General features: G+C 42.2%; 1 protein-coding gene across 1 annotated transcript in view; it reads left to right on the top strand.

Annotated features, from left to right (window-relative positions):
• Window positions 1-12,140, top strand: part of FBLN5 (fibulin 5) — a 46,039-nt gene extending 33,899 nt beyond the window's left edge. The window contains exons 8-11 of the mRNA NM_001277474.2: window positions 1,029-1,151; window positions 1,691-1,817; window positions 4,426-4,621; window positions 6,667-12,140. Of these exons, the coding sequence (NP_001264403.1) occupies window positions 1,029-1,151; window positions 1,691-1,817; window positions 4,426-4,621; window positions 6,667-6,828 (608 nt within the window). The 3' untranslated portion in view covers window positions 6,829-12,140. The remainder of the gene's footprint in view (window positions 1-1,028; window positions 1,152-1,690; window positions 1,818-4,425; window positions 4,622-6,666) is intronic.
• Window positions 12,141-19,639: the final 7,499 nt, after the last annotated feature.

Here is a 19,639-nt window from a genome sequence, read left to right as displayed (position 1 = left end):
TATGTGGTTGTGGACATAAAGCTATTTTAGCATATTTGGACTTCAAACACTCTCCGGTACATCTGTACAAAACACCAGAGTGGATAAATGGACTTAGTCCAATTTAAAAGAAAGAGAAATTCAGACTGAAGAGTAAAAGTGATTTGCTCGGGAGAGTCAATGTTAGAGCTGGGAATTCGAACTTGGGAGTTCCTGGCTGGGACTCTGGCCTTTGTTTCTCTCTTCCCCTGCACAGAAAAAGAAGGAAATGATTAACAGCAGCCTCCCTCATTCTAGCGCCTTTGCATGTGTTTTCCTCTGTCAGCCATGCCTCCGTTGCAGCTCTGAAGTTCATCTTTCTCATTTGAACATGGTTCCACAGCATATGACTTCTGGTCAGTTCATGAGTAAAAGGGGACAAGAGGTCATACACTGCTTTTAAGCAGAGATTGGACAGACGGCTTAGCTTCCTTGGTATCTGGGAGATCACTGGGCCTTCCAGTAAGTCTGTCCCAAGCTGGGATGAGCTCTGAAGTCTTGTTAGAATGCATTACAAGTAACTGGCTAGAGGCTAAGTAACATAAAAAAGCCAGGACTGGCTACAGGATTTCTACTGGGACCCATATGGCTCTGGGAAAGGGAAGTACGCTCTCCAGAAAGAAAAAAAAGGAAAAGAAAAATGCCATCAAGTCTCTCCTCACAAATTACAGTTGCAGCTTTGTAGTTGGAGCACCTCTATCTCTGACGTAAAACAGAACTGAAAACATGGCCAACTGGTGACAGGTATTCAAAAAGAAAAAGAAATAACAGTCGTGCATCTTGTTGAGCAGCAGCTTTGGTTTCTCTTAAAAAAAAAAAAAAAAAAAAAAAAAAGAGTTTAGCCAAGATCTTGTTTAACAGCATTTTGCCAGGCTGCCTCAGAGCTCTAGGGAGTTGGAGGATGCCAACCTCCAGCTGGGATGATAGGCACGTCTGGATGGCCACCTGCTTGTGGGACTTTGCTTTTAACTGTGAAGCCAAAGATTCTAAACTTTGTTTTACCACCGCAGACATGGATGAATGCAGCTTCTCAGAGTTCCTCTGCCAGCACGAATGTGTGAATGGGCCTGGTTCTTACTACTGTGTCTGTCCTTCGGGCTATAACCTGCTTGATGATAGCAGAAGCTGCCAAGGTAAGAGCATTCCAGCACTGATTAAAACCCAGAGGGACTAGAAAATAAGTCCAGTGTCTGGAAAAAGGTTTTCAAGGACTCAGTTTCTTAGTTTTGGCATTGCACAGTGACATACTCATAGGGGCCAATTATGTGATTCTGGTGAGAGCGTCGTCACATGAACAGTCCCACTGAGGTCAGTTGGTGTGATGGTCTAAGGAAGGCTTTACTGACTAAGAATCAGCCACACAGTAAAGCCCTCAGATGCTCTCCCCTCTGCTGCGCGTCTCTCTTTAGTTTTCACTTTCTCTGAGGTCAGAGAGATTGAGCAGCAATTTCTTTTTTAGTTCTGCAGTATTTTGCAAAGGGGAGCACTCCAATAGGGAGAAATGAATGGGGTAAAAACTAATCTTAAAAGGGGGACCAGTTATCAAAAGCCGCTTCTCATGGTACAAGAGTGAATTTTTGGTCAATTCCTTACAGTGAACATTGGACTGTAATAGCTGTGTCTCAAGCCTACACCCCTATTTTAGCTTTTCTCTTGTTTTTTTGTGTTTTAGATATCAATGAATGTGAAATTAGAAACTTCACCTGCACTCTACAGCAAACGTGTTTCAATATCCCAGGGGAATATAAATGTTTAGACCCAGTAAGATGCGAGGAGCCTTATATCCAGATTAATGAGAAGTGAGTAATACCCGCAGCCACAAAAGCAAATTCTAACTGTGTGAAGCATATCTAGTGAATCAAATAAGCTGCTTTTTGCAACACAGCCATGAAGTGTGTCTGGAGAGTTTATCATTAGTAAGCTTTATACAAATAATAAATTGCAATTCCTTACCAGGTCACCAGGTGGAATATGATATGATGCTCAGATGTGTGGGAAGTTAGACTGGAAAAACACTTATCAGTGAGTAGAGGAAACAGCGAGGTTTGTAATGTAATAAAGACACTGTAATTATGTTACTGACTTCATATATGCTTAAATGCAGCCTGTTAGTTAATGTGAGTATTTCCTGTAAATATTAACTAGCTCGTGTCCAGGAAGTGCTTTAAAAACATTAGATGCTAGTTATGGCAGAACACAAGTAGCTTCCTACTGCTTAAAGGTCAGATGTGTGGAAAAACAGCAGTCCACAGTGTGATTGCGCAGTCTGAAAATTGGGGAATTCTGAATGGGACCATTAGCACTGTTAGTATCTGAACTCAGAATCAGCTGAGCAAACGTATTTTGCCGGGGAGGAGGGAGGGTGGTGGGACCCACATTTCTAAATAGTGCTCAGTTCTTTTACATTTTTGTATGTACTTGCCTGGAGCTTAAAATGTTTCAGCCCCAGCTAGATCTCTATATAGTGCAAGTCATAGAATTTCATCCATGTCTGTACTAAATCCAATTTCTTGAGATTACTTGGTAGCCTATGTATTTTATAGAAAAGCAAGAGATGAAGAATTCACTGCTTCTCATGACAGTGCATTTGTGTCTTTACATTGCTTTCTGAACTAGAGCAGCTGAGGAATGGACAAGTTCTGTTCTGCCAGTTCTGGGGCTTCAGAGGTGATGAAATCTTAAACTAGATCTTGAAACGTCTAAAGCCTCTGCATCTAAATTCCTCAGAGCCCAACTGTAGAGTACTTACAAACCAGCTTGCACCAAAGTTCTTGATCTCCAAGCTTTGTATTTGGTGGCTTTGGCTCATATCTAGATTTGACTGCATTTAATTTGTGGCATATGTCTAGAAGTGGTCAGTATAAAAGCCAAGCAAATTCATTGTGACTGTGTTCTCTGTGGAAGGAATGGGGTGTTCATAATGCCAGGAACCTTTTTATGGAGAATTTGCCAGAGGAACTGTCTGAAGCTGGTGTCAATGATGGAGGTTATAGAAAAAGGAAAAAAAAAGAAAAAGAAAAAAAAAAAAACAGACAAAAAAGCCTTACTTTCCATCCAGTAAATTCCCCAACATGGCTTTTATAAAGGGATATCCTGCATTTTATTGGAGTTCTATGAAGAAATTAGCAGCTTGTGGCTAAGGCATGTGGGTTGATGTGGTCTGTTTGGGTTTCCAAAGGTTTCTGAAAAGAAACTTTAGGCTTCTATGGAAATTAAGCAACCATAAGTAAGAAATCCCTGGCACAGATGAATAAGAGGTTGAAAGATAAGAAGAGAATTGCAGAAGGAGCCTCAACGATTGTGCTAAATTCAAATTCAGTGTAGATGAATGTAAAGTATAAAAACAATCCCAATTTCAGAAGTTAAATAAAATAAAAAGCAATGATCTGATTATAATCCCTCCAAAGTGAGGTTTGAGGATTGTTCCAGATGGTTCCATGATCTGTAGTACTAAGTACAGCTGTGTACATATATCTTCAAGATGATCACCAGTTTCATTACCTCCTCACAGGAGCAGTGTGATATGACCAGACAAAGATTCATGAAGGGTGACAAGGACCATCAAAAGTAGGGAACAGCTTCCTTGTGAGAAGCATCAAGGTTAAGATTCTCCAGCCATGAAGAAAGTCAAATATGAAGCCATGAGCTGCACGTGGAGGATGAGCAGGGATTGAGTCTGCTCTCAAGAGCTGGGAGGATCAAAGTCAGCAAGGGGCAGTGCAGGGAGGGAGGTGGGCACACAGGGAGGGGCTGTGGAGCTATTGGCCACAAGGTGTCATGGAGGTGAAAGGGGCGGTTGAACACATCAATGGGTAAGAAATAGATTGCAGGAGGGCAAGTATACAGAAGACATCTTCGTTTCAAGAGTTTTCTGAGGTAGCAGATGATTGGAGGCTGTTGGTAGAGATGTCATATGCTTGACTTGCTATTCTGCTCTTCTCTAGAGCTTTGTGATTGATCTATGAGCTTTGGTTTCAATCCAGGAAGTCTCACTGTTCTTATTAAACCACTAATACAGTATTTATGTCACACTGTTATTGAAATGATCCAATAATTACTAGTTTAAATTACTATCAGAACAAACACACACAAGGCATTCTACACCTGCAGAGTTTCCTTAAAGAAGGTATTGATTTCTAAGTGATCTATTGACATATGCGATGCCAAGATATTTTTGCAAAACCTGGAAGACAAGAAAAAGAAAGCAGGGATGAAGGCAAACTGGAGTAGCAGTGCAGAGAACAGTGTCAGAGAGAAAATTCATTACAAGTGAAATTGATTATTTTCGCTGGTTGGCAATTTGATTCATTGGTTGATCGACTGATTATTTGCAGCTGTATTAGCATGTAAAGAATGAAGTGTTAGAGGGATTTGTAACCACTGATGACAATCCTGTCTCTCTGTTAGCCGCTGTATGTGTCCAGCTGAAAACCCTGGCTGCAGAGATCAACCATTCACCATCCTGTACAGAGTCATGGATGTTCTCTCTGGGCGTTCAGTGCCTTCTGACATCTTTCAGATGCAAGCAACAACTCGCTATCCTGGAGCCTATTACATCTTCCAAATCAAATCAGGGAATGAGGGCAGGGAATTCTACATGCGGGTAAGTCTGGCACTGGCTGGGAAAATAAAAAACTGGAGTATCTTCTTGGTAGCTGCATTTCTTCCTGACAGCACAACTCTGCTTTTATTGAGGGCCATTTAAACCTTCAAGATGATCACCAGTTTCATTACTTCCTCATGTATGTATGAGGAGGTATAAAAATATGAGATATTTTTACACTCAGACTTGCAGAGCAACAGACTGGTCTGCGGGAGCTGCAGTTGTTTTTTGGGTTTGTTTTTTTGTTCAGGAAGGTAACTTACTCAAAGCAAATGCACTCATTTTAGGAGACATCAGATTCACAAAACTCCGCGGTTGTACCCCTGTCAAAGAGTAGCTGTTTCCTGTGTTCACGATAAAGTGTTGTGCCAAAACTTAAAATTTGGTAGACTACTGGTACTTGTCCATTAGAGAGTCAACGCTGCTCACTTGTTTTCTCATACTCTCCCTTGGTCATTGAAAAAAATAAGTAAATCTGAAAACTAAAAAGAAAGTCTTTATCCTAAGAATTGACTTTCTCAGTTCTTTCTTTCATTTATGTGCTTGCTTGCTGTTTTTTTGTTTTGTGTCGTGTTTTTGTTTGTTTTCACTGAAAACACACATTTTCAGTAGGCATTGTTGGGGAAAACAGAAATGCTTATTTTAATCCGAATTTTCCTCAGAAGTCATCCTTGTTCTCCTGTCATCTTCACCACCTCTAATGCGAGCAGTGGGAATCACCTGCACAGGGTGAGGCACAACCACCAAGGATGGTGATGTTCAGTGTGTTTATTTTTAAACCTAGGCAAAACCTGGCTTTGATATTCACATTAACTGGTGTTCAGCTACTACCGATGGCTCCTGTGCCTCACAGAAAATGGTAGCATGACAGATTTCAGTAGATCCTCAAAAACAAGGTCTTCTTGACAGCCGTGGTATTAAATAGCACCAAAAAAAAAAAAAAAAGAAAAAAAAAAGAAAAAAGAAAAGTTTCCAAAATTCTCATATGACAACTGGTCCAGGAGTGATCATGGATATCCCACGAGCTCTTTCCTGTTGTAAAGTCATTACCGATCCCACTTACCATTTCCTCTAGCCTGGGTCAAACTGGCAGTTGCTAAGGCTGCATCGATGAGCACCATTGCTCAAGTCTGCTTTCTCCTTGTATACATTTATCACATAGCCATCCATTTGTCACCTGAAGTACTCTGCTGGCACAAGCTGTCGTTTTCCTTCCCTGGCAGCACATTCCCGTGTGGGTGTGTAGCCAGCAGGTGGTGCCTGTTCCTTGCTCTGCACCCAGCAGGAGCGGGCAGAGCTGAGGGCACGGGATGCACAGTGCTCAGGATGCTGCTGGCTCTCCAGGCAGCTCCTCCTCACCACTTCTTGGGCCCCTCTTATCAGAGGTAATGTAAACGCTTCTTTTCATAGCAAAACAGGTCCCACTTTATGTACATCGGCTATTGCTGGAAAACAAAATGTATTTAGTTTTAGCCCCAGAAACTGGTTTTTAAATACTCACAATCCTCTGTTCTGGACAGACATTTCAAAGCTCTGCTTCCACTTACTAAAAGACAAATGTTCTAACATGCCTTCACATATTTAAGGCTCTCTTCATAGGGTGAGGTTTTGCAATGTTAACACATGCAATTATACAGCAAGCCCTGGTTCCACTCACGTAGGAACATCTGTTCTCGAAGCTCCAGTAACATAACCCCTTCCTGGAGTTTGCTGCTTCAAAGTAATAGTGGTTTTTACATCAAACTAAATAATATATGACCCCCTCAAGAAACAAGTGACATTTTTTGTGCGTGCTCTAAATCCACGTTTCCATCTTTTCCCATTCAGATGATAGTAAATTTCTTTGCACAATAGCTCCCTTTATGTGCAGGGCTCTCAAAGGCTTTAAAAAGAGTAGAAGGCAATGGTTCACACAAAACAGTGAGATGGAGCCAAACACTGAAATGGACTGAAAGCCCATGCACGTCATGTGGTCTCACCTGAGATTACAGTTTTCAAGACCTGCTTTTGAAAATCTCACCTGCTTCCTCTTGTTCTGTGCACAGCAAACAGGACCGATCAGTGCTACGCTGGTGATGACCCGTCCTGTGAAAGGGCCCCGCACTGTTCAGTTGGACTTGGAAATGATCACTGTCAACACCGTCATCAACTTCAGAGGAAGCTCTGTCATCCGGCTGAGGATATTTGTATCACAGTACTCATTCTAAACCTTGAGTTGGTGCCCTGTAAACATTAAAACCAAAGACACGGTGCCTCCTCTGCAGGAAGCCAGTATGTATAGCAGCTCAAAACCAAGTCAGTATTTCCACAGACCCAGCGACCTATGCCTGTCTGAGGAGGGAGGCCTCTTCATGCACACCCCTACCAGGGTGCAGACCTCTGAAGGTGTATCGGCAGCAGATCCCATATGATTCTCTATGTGATCATATATTTTAAGGACTCTTTTTTTCCACTGTAAACATTTCTAGGGTATGAGTCTATGTTTCAAAGACTGTGAACCTTTGTAGCTCCAAGGCTGCTTAGCAAAAAGCACCAAAGAAACTGCAGAAAAAGCTGGCTTTTGCAATCTTGCATTTTTTTTTTCATTATAAATGGAAAGCTGACAAACAAGTGAAAACGAAACAAAAAAGCCACCTATTGAAACAAGGGATCTCAGAAGTGCTAATTTACATTTCCAATTAACTTTGAAATTATCAGTCAAGCACTTTGTTTCAATTCACTCTGCATTTGTCTTACTTTCACCTGCTTTTCTTTGATTCTGCTTTGTACTTAAAATTCATTGTAAATTCATTCCAAAATACTTGTTGTACTATGTAATCTTCTACTTTCTAACAACATGTCACATCTTTGGGTTCCTTCCTGTATTAAATCGTTCTGTATAACAGAGCTCATAGAAATCCATCACTGGATGGCACGTTTTACACTGATTAGGGTGTTATGCTTAGTTACAGCCAGGCTGTTTGACACAGGTCTCCACTGCCAGAACTGTGTCCAGGGACTTCAGAGCAGGTGAGAATCTGAACTTTTCACTGTTTTTCAGCGTAATAGTTGCAAACTGTTTGTAATGGTTGTAAGATAGCAACACTAACTTTGCAGCTAAAGGCTGCAACTAACCTCTTGTTCAACAACCACTCAGTTCAGATATGTCCAAATTCCTTCAGGAGAAGAAATAATAACTATTCTGTTTGCACAGACTCTCTCCTACATTCCTAAAATTAGGGAAAACAAGCTGAAAAGGACTTGGAGTAGTCATGTCATTCATGTCTCTGACACAAAGCAGACCCACCTATGCCAGTACCCAGACCTCAAATGACAGGATCCCACGGTTTCCATAGGTAATGTCTTCTCAGGTATAACTGCTGTAATCAATAGAAAGTTTTTCCTAAGGTCTAATCTGAGTCTCCCCTGTTGTAATGTAAGTCTATTGCTTTTTAGCATACTTCCAGTAGAAATAGAGAACAGTTTATCTTCCCCTTTGCAACAGTCTTTAACATGTCTGAAGACTGTTGTCACGTCTCCCTTCAGACTGTTCCTCTCTAGTCTAAACAAACCCAATTCTTTTGGTCTTTCCTCATACATCACATTTTCTGGGCCTTTGATCATTCCTGTTGCTCTCATCTGGATTCTCTCCAGTTGGTTCACATCTTTCTCAAAGTGCATTGCCCAAAACTGTGAAAAGTATTCCAGCTGAGGCCTCACAGTGCTAGACTAAATATATATATATATATTTAGGTGTTTGAAAATAAAATTAATTGTATAGTTTGGAGGTATTGTGCTCATGTTGTTAAAGTCACTGGCAGTTCAGTGTTTTATTTACTAAGGACAAGGCTTCATATGCTTTGTTCTACATTTCTCTGAAGCAAGTACTTGCTTTTTCCCCTTACTTTTTCCTTATTGTCTTACTTGCTCTCGAGCATTGCTAGCACAAAACAGATAACCTTTGCTGAGTCTTTTTGAGGACTGGAATTGCTTAATGCTACTTGGGAAAGGGACTTTATGAGGATTATAGCATGAACAGACTGGAGCAGAGTAGAAGGTCTTCATTCTTATACGAGGGGCTTCATTAAAGTCAAATATTAAATGGGAGAACACAGGCTGAGAAAAGTTATCACTTTTGCATGGCACTTTTGCATCAGCTGACTCTTGCTCTCAATAAGCTCTACAAGTTAGTCTGGGGTTGTTTCTTCTCTAGGTATAGAAGTGACTGCTCTTTTTATTGGTACTTTGCTTGAGAAAGTCCTGATGCAATGGCCTACAACAGCTAAATGCTGAGTTGAGTGTGCTTTAGCAGCTTCCACTTCTTAATAAAGTTTTCTCATTGATGCTGCAACATGCTAGGCTCCTGTGGCTCAGAGCTCTGCCCGTAGGCTCTCTTTTACTATAAAAACAGACCAGCTCAAGATCGACTCCAGGCTTTAGGGGGCTAAAGAGAGGGCAGGAAGCCAATGAGTTTTGTGAATAGCCAACTGGAGGGTACAAATGCAAAGGAAACCCGCAGGGATAGAGAAATATCAGGAACGTGCTTTCTGAGTGTATTGAGGTTCACTGGATGCCAGCCTTGAAGGGGAAAATAGAAATGGTCAAGAAGGAGGAATGCTACTTTATAACCATGGACTAGTTTATAACTCACGGGTCCCAGGTTATGGAAGGCAGACATAGGAAACAAGGCTCTGGTAGCCCAACACACAGATATGGGGCAGGTAGTATCTTAAATGAAACTCAGTGTGCTGAGTTTTTCCAGAATATAAAAGCCCTTCTTCACCCCTTTTGTGCCTTCATGTCATCACTTCTTCATGCGCAGTGGAGTCCATACTCCTCCTGCTGTCACATCACCTCCTGGAGAGGAAGTGCATCTGTTAGATACCAGACAGTTCTCACTTTTGGGCTGTTCTCCAATGGTCCCCGCATACCAACCTGGTTTAACCCTAATGAAGAAATATTAAAAAAATAACAGAGGAATTCCATTACTAAACACTTTGTTAAAAGGGTAAGGCTCGAATGCCTGGTCTTAGCAACAAATATTCATAAAACAATATTACACTTTCTATGTAAACATTTTGTGCCTTAAAAAAAAAAGTGAAAAGTCTGGAAACAAAGGAATTCAGCCACTTCTCAATCGCCATAACATCTTTCATCACTCACTATCACTCCAGCCAACTTCAACTTTGCCAAAATATATGCCAATCTCAAAATAATAACTTACTCTCAGTTTGTAACATCTAAACTCTCCATTTCCTATTCAAGGGTCTGTTTCCAATAGATTGTTACAGGCTCGTGTATTACAGCAATTCGTGCCAAGTTAAAAAATAAATAAATAAGGAATATGTCAGGGTTTTACAGGATCCAGTGCTACAGAGCTGGATGGGTCCAACCTGACCTATTGGTCTTTGAAATATTTTTAGGGGACTGGATTTTTTTTTAACACAGACAACAAAATGTTATTTCACTTAGGAGTTTGCTGGATCCCACAGAATCACTTTTCAACTTGTGCTTCTCTGATTGCAGTAGTCGTAGTAGTAGTGGTGGGAATAGCTGAGCTATGAGCGCCTGCACACCCACCATCACCAAGGTAGCATCTTGTGCTGTTCATGCAGAACCAAGAATTTTCTCCTTTTCAAGTGGGGAGCCTGTGCCCATATTTTCTTGTCTCAGCCCTTACAAGAGTCAGCTTTCATTGTCTCAGAAACACGGTCTTTTCGTTAGCACAACACATGCACTCACTTCTCCCTACCTAGAACAAGCAGAGCAAAAGAACGGATACATTTTGTGTTCACTCAAGTGATCCAGCCGGGCTCATTCACAGAGTTTGCTACTGGATCTTTTCTGCAGCATGTAGCTGTGTTAGAACCTAATGAAAATTTCATACTGCAAAGGTGTTTCAAAAATAAAAAAGAAATAAAAGTATGCCCTAACATTATTTAAGCCTGAAAGGCACCATTGTTGAAATAAATCTGGATGGAAAAACCCTCAGCTGGTGTTAATTTGCATGACTGCTGCTCTTCAATGGAAAGATAAGAAGTATACCGAGGATCTTCTCCGTGTGTGTATAAAGCGCTGTGATGTATTTGTATACAAAGGAGAATTTATGGGAACTAAAACTAAAAGTAATGTGGCTTTGCATTTGGAAGCTAAAGAGTTATGACATGATACAAGTGAATTGTATATCCTCTGACACAAGCATTTACAAGTGACTTAAACTCATCACATTCTGTTGCTTTATGTCTTCATACCATTTCTGACTAGCTCAACCCAAAAGCAGGTGCCACGCATGAAAACTGAGGTTGATAGTTACGAGACTTTCTCTAGAAAGTCTGCCCAGAAAGGCAACCTGTGCTCAAGAGTCTGTGTAATAGAGAGTGTAGTGGCCCAGACGTATTTGTGTGGGGCTGTCTCGGATCCTGCAGGTGTCCTTTTCCTCACTTGTTTCACTGCAGGGTGCATGTGATGTTTCTAAGTCTGCGTATCAGAGGTGGAAACCTCACCAACTGCAGATTTTATTTGTTCAGACCTCTGAGATTCCTGTAGTGGTTTCCACTTGCCAAACCAAGCCCTGTGTAACTCAAGTAATACCAGTGAAATCATACAAGGCAGATATGCTTTTACACTGGTAAGCAAATAATGATGCTGAGTAGCAAAGGAATCCTTAGAAAACACTTCAGCAACCAAAATCTCCACAATATTCAATCTCTTTCAACTCCCTACCAGTCCTCCATTCTCCTTTGTGCATTTGTCCTGGACGAGTGATCTCATTATGGTCATGCACTGCAAATGCATGCTAAGGGAGCTCCACCTTCTCTGTAGCATTACCCAACATTTTTCATTCTGCTTTTTGGATATGAGTTTGGATATGAGCTTTGCGTCTCTTTTATGTTCTAACTGACCTCTGTTTTCTCACAGCCAAGACAGAGTCTTTATTTCCCTGCCAGGTTGCTCTGCTCCCAGCATAAGTGCAAGTTCTTCATGCTTTGCCGGAAATGCAGACACAATGCTGGCCCACCTGCTGCTTTTGCACCCTTCTCTCTGCAGTGTTATTAGGCACCCTTACAGCAAAGTGGATAGTTGAAAGAATTGCCCAGCCTGATGTCAGAACCTCATTTCACAAAAAGGATTTGAGAAAAAAATAGCCACTCCACACTTTTGAAGGTATCAGAAGCTCTCTTAAGTCCTGATAAGTCACTTTTCCTGAAGTTGGGTCTGTATCACGCTCTCTTGATAGTCACAAAGCTTCTTAACAAGTCCTGTAAGGACATGCTTGTGGAATACATCTTTAGACTCTTCATACTTCAGATGAGGTTTTCTCAGTTTCCAAACACTAATTGTCCCCGCCAGAGAGAATGCAATGTGATCGTGACTGTGCTGAAGTCAGTGATTGCTACCCTAACATCAGGTCTGGATTTAGCCCCGTTTTATTTTAAGTCTTGAATCTCAGTGTCAGTGGTATATATGTAAACAGATATGTATTATTTTGACAGTAGACTTGAAAGATTGTTTCCAGTAAATAAACAGTAGTATGACTGCACTATCTCTGTGGGAACTATCTTTGAGTACTTCAGTATTTTCCAAGACAGCCCTTGGCACTTCAGGATTTTCTCTGGTACTTCAGTCCATTCACTGATATGTTTCCATGAATGATTCCTTGCCCCCGGTGTTCAAAGGCCAACTCAGGTACTTGACACATTTTTGAACTATCAAACTTCATTAAAGCCTTTACAGAATCACAGCTCACACCTTCTTCTTAGAAATTGATCCTACAGTTACCTCTGTAATCCATGAGGGATCATGCTGACTTCCTTGAGACTATGCACGCACATGTGTTTTTCAAGACTGAGACATTGGTCTGGAGATTGTTCATCATCAAATTGCCACAAAATGTTCTACATTTGACATGTGAAACCATGTCTGCAAAGGTTAGTTTTGGCAAAATCCTCAAAACACACGGTGGTGGGTGTTTTTCCTGTCTGCCTACGTATAATACAAACACAATTCAAAAGTCCAGCACCAGAGTTCTCCAGCATGCAGCAAAAAATCATTGTTCTTAATAATTATTTCAGCCAATGAAGTCATTTTGTAGATAATGCGCAAACAGGGAGGTGGAAGGCCTGCCAAGATTACACTGATTTGTTACTTGAATCAGTATCCCCAAGAAAACTTGAATCTAGTTCATCATTTAAAAACATGCCTTTTTAAAGATGTTTGACAAAACTTTGACATCTGATGTCACCCAGGTAGGGAAATGGGGACAGAAACACTGGCTCCTTCCTAAAGAAAGGCAGCTGCTCTGCAGAGATCCAGGGACCCCTGCAGCAACCAGAAAGACTTGCCAGCTCTAGTCTGCACTCAGGTCAGCAAATGAGGCACAAAATTCATAGAGGCTGGTTCTCAGAATCACAGTGTTCTGTCACCCTCAGCTGGAGGAGAGAGATCTTCATTGACTTTTTAATGATGCCAAATAGAGATTTACTAATTATGTTGTAGCAGAAATGCTGAGTCATGGCTTGAACCATGATTGAGCACCTGGTAGGAAGGCAGGGCCAACCCAGGGGAGCTCAGGTGCATGCAGTGCAGTTGAGTGACCGGAAGGGGTGAAGCCAGGATCCACCCCTTCCCCGACCTCATTTAAGGGTTGGCAGTGGACACAGCGCTATTTCATTTAGAGATCTCTGCCTACCTGAGGCCTTCTGAAGGTAGGCAGCTTCTTTCCTTTATTTCTGTGCCCATGGCTCCTGCATTTGAGCAAATCCTCACTTGCAGCAGCCTGGGGCCTTGCTGTTCTGCTGTTGTTGCTGCACTTTCCATCGCATTACAAATGTATATATGGTTTCTCATTGTGTTTATACAGGTATGGAAAATTTTAAATGATATTCCCAAGCTCTTGCCTACAACATGCACTCTAGTTTGTTTTGGTCATTTTCTGGTTTGAAGTCGTTACCATCGTTGAAAGCATTCTTGCCAGGATTATGTACCACTTTGCAAAGCAAGCTGAATGAGGATCAATGATATTATTAAATCTATTGGTCATAAATGCTATAATGCGTATGTAGTTGCAGAGAAAACTTCAATGAAGAACACAATTAATTTGTAAAATGTTAATTTTCTTTCAAATATTTAATGTTGTAATCCTGCCCATACCTGGAGATACATGCATGTATTTTAGCCTTCATTTCTTATTGGGCTTATTCATGATAAGGCTCAATATAAGTTAGATTTTGCTTTAAGTCTACTTTATCTGTACGTGGAGCTTGATGTATTGTAGGCACTTCCTTCTCTTGGAACTGCACATTGGAGCAGTGGGGCTCCCTTGCCAGGTTCCCCAGGCACCAGCCAGCCATGCCTCATCTAGCACAAGTTTGGAGGGCATGTTGAAGCTGTGTGCTGCAGCCCTGGAGGTGTTCCTGGAGGATTCCTGGAGGAGATGAGCTCTCCTCTCAGCCCAACAAAATGCCAACCTCTCTTCCCATTTGCCCTGGGTTCTGGAGGCACAACCCAGGTGAGTGAAGGCAGGGATCTGCCTTTGGGCAGAATTTGACTGAGCTCTGCACAATAAGCTGGTCCCCTTAGCAAACAGCATTAATATAAGGTAATTTGGACTGAGCTAGTTTCCTTATTCATAAATTATTAACAAGTAGCTAATTCTCATTCCCACCTGCAGTACATAGCTTGTGATTTTAGTACAAGAATTTTTCCACCCACACAGTACTCAATGATCCATGCAAAATGGACATTTGGTGTGTGTTGGTTGGTATTTCAATCAAATATACTTTTTCATCAAATTGCAAGGGCAGCTGAGCCTGAACCAGGTTTGCTATGTGGGAAGTGAAAGAATTTACGTCACACAGTTGATCTCTCTCATTCTCATCACACAGCTGACTGCAGAGATGAGGTAGGTAACACGACATTCACGGAGCCTGGGGTGATTTACAAGCCACTCAGAAAGCTGATAAAGATCTGTTTAGCTATTTTGAACTCAAATGAACAGCTGAGGCTCATTAACAGTTACATAAGGACACTTCAGTTCCCCTCATTGTACTGCAAATGTATTAATTCTGAATCACACACTCAGTAAAATTACACTGAAAAGAAGCAGGTTTACACACAAAGCAAAAGTGTGTGCAGGAACTCCGGGTTGAAGAATTTCAACCAAAGAGCAACCAAGACTCTAGAATTGTTCAAGTAAAATGAGAAAGCAGGTCTGAGATCCATGACCAAGGATTTCTGGGTCTTCAGTCCCCTTGGAGTGCCTTGGTAGAAGTGGGTTAACCAGTCACGCCATGAAACCGACAGGCCTTCCACTCTCTTTGATAGAAGAGGGATGCTACAAAACCAAGTTATCCAGATTCAGCTGTTGGCATTCAGCTCTAGTGATCTCATTTGAGTTCTCCAGATTTGAGCTTCTGCATCCTTTTCTCTCTAGCTGTTTAAAGTCTGTTTTTCAGGTTACTCTTATTATATACACTATCATGTGTGAATAAGGTGGAATTTCCTGTGGAATGGAATGGTGTCAGTCCTTCTACTTTATTAGACCTTTTCACAATACAAAAATAATCTGCTCCTACGCTATCCACAAAGCCAAGGATGTTTCCACTCAGCAAAAACTCCTTCTGTGGTGCAAATGAGAGATGGGTGGGTAAGGCAATGGTAACTTTAGAGATAACTTGAAAGTGCTCACATGAGAAGGAGGTTGTGCTTTCTCTGTCAGTGCTGTTCAGCTAGATCACCAGAGAGATGGAGTTTGGTTGGAGTGTACAACTGATATCCTGCAGGAATTTAAACTCCTGCTGCACTTCCACTAGGGTTAGATATGAACCATATTTGCAGGAGCAGTCCCACAGGCTTTTTTTTGTGCACCAGAACTATTTGTGGTGGTACTGGTTACTCCTTAGGCCTGAAGTTGCTGCTGAATGCTATTAAACAGCTCTCCATGTCAGCCAGAACACAGCCACATTGGTGATAGAAAAAACAAATCCTTTGTGCCTATGACTGTGAACCAGAATCAGTAGCTCTGTATCTCATACAGGTGAACATTTTTTTGCACCAGTAACTCATTAGGACAGCATGTGTAATCCACAGCTCATTCGCAGCACTGCACAGCACCACTGTAGTCTGTACCACTCTTCTGAAGGACTGTCCCAAAAGCAGACTGATATACTGATCTTTAACAGCACTTCTGTGCCACTAAATGTCCTTTTCTTTCCCCTCTAGTATATGTTGGCTTTTTTTTTCCTGGGCTCTTGATCTCAAGAAATGTTCGGTTAGGTTTTCTAAGATCTTGAGGAACTAGTTCAGTAAATCCCTGCTGGCTTGAATGAGTGCACCTTTCATGTCCCACCACATTTTTCATTATGTCACTTGGATACAAATGCACGTGTTTTTAATGGGAAGTTAATCCCTGAACTGCTGTGAAATGATTAACCTTTCACCCTTGAATTCCTCGCTACCATATGATCTAGTTCTTATGGAGCTAAAAGTTAAAGCAATAGTGACAGCTGAAAATACTTCAGGCAAGTGGATATTTGCTCACCATGGAAGATCTTAGTTGTACATGCATGTGCTTTTTTGGCTTGGGGAGCAAAGGTAAATAACATGGCACAGCTACCATGTCCTGCAAAGAAATAACTGCACCTACTGTCATTATTGCTGACTCAGGATTCTCAGAAATAATCTGTCAGGAAAATACTGTGAAGAACTGATGTCCTGTAGTTTGCAGCTATTTAACTTTCAGTTAAAACAAAGGTTCACGGCACCTGTGGTATTCAGCTCAGATGTAAGAACAAGTTGTACCAAGAAGGTACAACCCATCTCGGTTTGCTCAATGCAGCAGTCACTGAAGGAACTGCATGTTCTTATTTCATTGGACATCTATGCATAGAACCAAACAAATTAAATACACAGAACCCTCTTCCCCAGATTGAGAGTGTATTTTCACTCTTGCCTTAAAATCTGTGGTGATATGGGTGAGAGTTTTGACTACAGCATGTTTTCTTCTCCATGACTTGGAGGTTGCTGAGTGAGGACCAGCCAGTGCTGCACAAGGGCCTGGAAGGTGACAGCCAGAGAGGCAGGCAGTAGTTAGCTTTGCCTTATTTCATGTATCTTAAAGATGCTGCATACCGGTGTGCCTGCCTGGGAACATGGCCAAACTCCCCGCAGCTGCGTTAAAGTGTTAAAAGTACAGTAAAATGTGCTGGTAACCTCTGGTTCTGCTTGTGTTAGTGCCTAAGTGGTTTTAAGCCAGACTGTCCTCTTTTAATGTCCTTGCCTCTCCCTGAGAGATGTGGCCAAAGCTCTAGCTAGAAGGTCAGTGTGTGCTCCCACACACCAGAGGAACAGCCTTCCAGTTTCCGCTGGTGACCTGTTTCTGGCCTATATCAACATCCCCTCAGGCTCCCTCATTCCCATGGTGCTGGCAGGCTTTAAAGTAGTGTGATTTACTGGATGGCTTTTTGCATTCACCCCCTTTAAAAGAGGAAAATGAAGTTTGTTTTCACCTAGAAATAAGCAAACAACAACAACAAAACAAACAAACAAACAAAAAAAACCAATACATTTTACAAGTTGTTTAATGGTGTCTTCCAGGAAGGACCTTCTGCATGCTGCCCGTGCTCCAGCACGCAAGTGACACATGGCTCATGGCTGGCCCCAGCATCCCAGGGAGAGGAACATCTGCTTGGCCTCAGGCAGGCCTCTGTCTGGTTTTGGGAGAGACATCAGCTCTGAAGCTCTGAGCAGACCCCAGAGAGATGATGGTGGAAAAACACAGGGTAGGACAGTGGCACCTTGCCCTGAGGTCCCAGAAGAGTGTGAGGAGGCAAGGGGCGGGCAGTACTTGGCCATCTCTGCCCCTGTTCTGCTGTTTGCTTGGGCTGGCCAGTAACCAGGCCTGGAGGAGACCGGGAGGACCTAGTGAGCTGTCTGTGGTCCCCTTTTCCATTTTGTAACAGGAAGTTTTGGGCAATGTGATAAGCAAGCAAGACTGGAATGGTGTTTGGGGAGGCACCCCAAATGCCAAGGGGTGGCATCCTCCCAGTCTGGTGGGAGAACACCTTCCGGGGTGAAGGGGACTCACAAACAGCCCTCCATCAATATTTGTACTGGAAATAGCTGCCCTTCTGAGGTCTCACTGACTTAGGCCAGAGAGAATTGAGGGTGATAGACTGTAGGACTGACAGCCTCCAGCTGCCCACAGTGTTGTGCTGTCTTGTTCCCACAGAGGTGCTGGTGTGGCCTGGGGCGGCCTGGTTCCCCTCAGGCCCTGGCTGCCCATACACAGTGCTCCCTGCCAGTTTCCTCTGCCTCCCCTCAGAGCAGGCACGTAGCAAAAATACGTACGTGCAGTTAGGCTCTTGCCTGCGCCTGGACCTTTCCTTCCAACTCATTTCCAAGTGCAGTGCTGAAAAACCACAGGTTTTCTCTTCTAGCTGGTCACAGCTATCACTCCTTGACGTGTCTTTGAATCCAAGGAACGAAAATAGTTCTGTGAGATCTATTAAGTCTCTGGCTTGTAAAACACAATAATTTCTTACTAGGTTACACTAATATTTCGTAATTCATTCTTAATATTATTCTTCAATAAAGCTCTGCACAAACAATCTATCCCACAGGAGAAACCTCTGCCAGAACCCAGATGTCAAACACATTTGCTTCAAATACAGGAGTTCGTGACCTTTTCTGTTTGTTAATGTGACGCCATGGAAATTGTTTATAATAAATAAGCGTGTTTCAGAGTCAGGTGCCCCACAGGGCCTTTTTCAGAGATACGACAGCCCTTCCTGAAACGGGTCTTTCCTGTTTTGTTTTTGTCCCCTAACAATAAGGTTTAGGGAACAATTTGAAACCCTGTCGCTGAGCCAAGTCCAACTGCTGAGAGGTAGACAGGAAGTCAGAGATATCTCAGATTTCAAATCTTTCCTGAAATTGGCTGCCGATAAGGCTCCTCCTTTTTCTTTTATCCTTTACCCTAAAAATTCAAATTTCAAACAGCAGGCTGTATAGATCTAAACAAATTCTAAATGTATCAGCTTAAATCACCAAATCAACTAGGAAACTATTGGAATTTCTTGGATTCAAATAGCAGATTTGACATGTGAAGGGTTATTTACTTATAACATGCTCGTTTAAAGCCAAGGCTGTACCATCTGCCTACAAGCTTCAGGTACAAGTGATCTACAAGTTATCTGAAGGTTAATATGTTGATAATGTATTTCCACTATCTTCTTCAGCAGATGTGACAGTGTTCTCACAAACATGTGGGACCAGCGCCTGGACTAAGAGCAGCTGGCTCTTAATGAAGCCAGGGCAAGAAAAGGATGCAACTGAAAAACAAGAGCCTTGGCTCTGCTCATCCTATTGTCAGCTGTACATTATGGTTTATAACGTCTCCTAAGTTTGTTGGGTTCACCATCTCAGATTCCTAGACAGTAGCAGCAGCAAGCAATGTCTCCCAAGGAGGAAGCTGAAACTTTCCCTTCTGCATAAATGTGGTCCTACTTGCCACTGTGGGCTGTAGCTGATGGCAGGAAAACTCCAGTTCAGGGCTAGGACAGCACCCCTTCCCTCATTGGTTACCCAGCTAGGATTCTCACCTTGCCTTGTGCTAGTATGGGGCTGGGAGCCATTACCAACATCAGAGATTGACAAGTAGCTGAGAAGTAATTGTTGCAGCCTACACAGATGTCACAGCTAAATCCCTGTGCGTCTCACTGTCTGTGGAGAGACGGATCCAAAGTGTTCTGGCGCATGAAGGATGAGTCCACCTTGGACTTATTCTCACAATGTATTAATGATGTGTTTGTGCACAAGGAAAAGCTGCCTTATAGCATAAGGCAAGACGCAACAGGCCAGCAAATCTCTTTTCAAATTCACAGTATATCCAATCTAAGTGAGAGAGACTTTAATTCAGTCAACAAAGTAATTTTTCCTGTAATTTTTCCTCTAGACATCCTAGCAGCACTTTCAAGAGATGCTAGACATGGTACAATAAATCTGTTCTTCTACAGCACTGTGAGAGGAGACAACTGGCAG

The sequence above is a fragment of the Gallus gallus genome, chromosome 5, assembly GCF_016699485.2.
Source record: "Gallus gallus isolate bGalGal1 chromosome 5, bGalGal1.mat.broiler.GRCg7b, whole genome shotgun sequence".
In the NCBI taxonomy this organism is placed as follows: Eukaryota; Metazoa; Chordata; class Aves; order Galliformes; family Phasianidae; genus Gallus; species Gallus gallus.
This window is presented reverse-complemented; position numbering and strand designations above follow the sequence as displayed.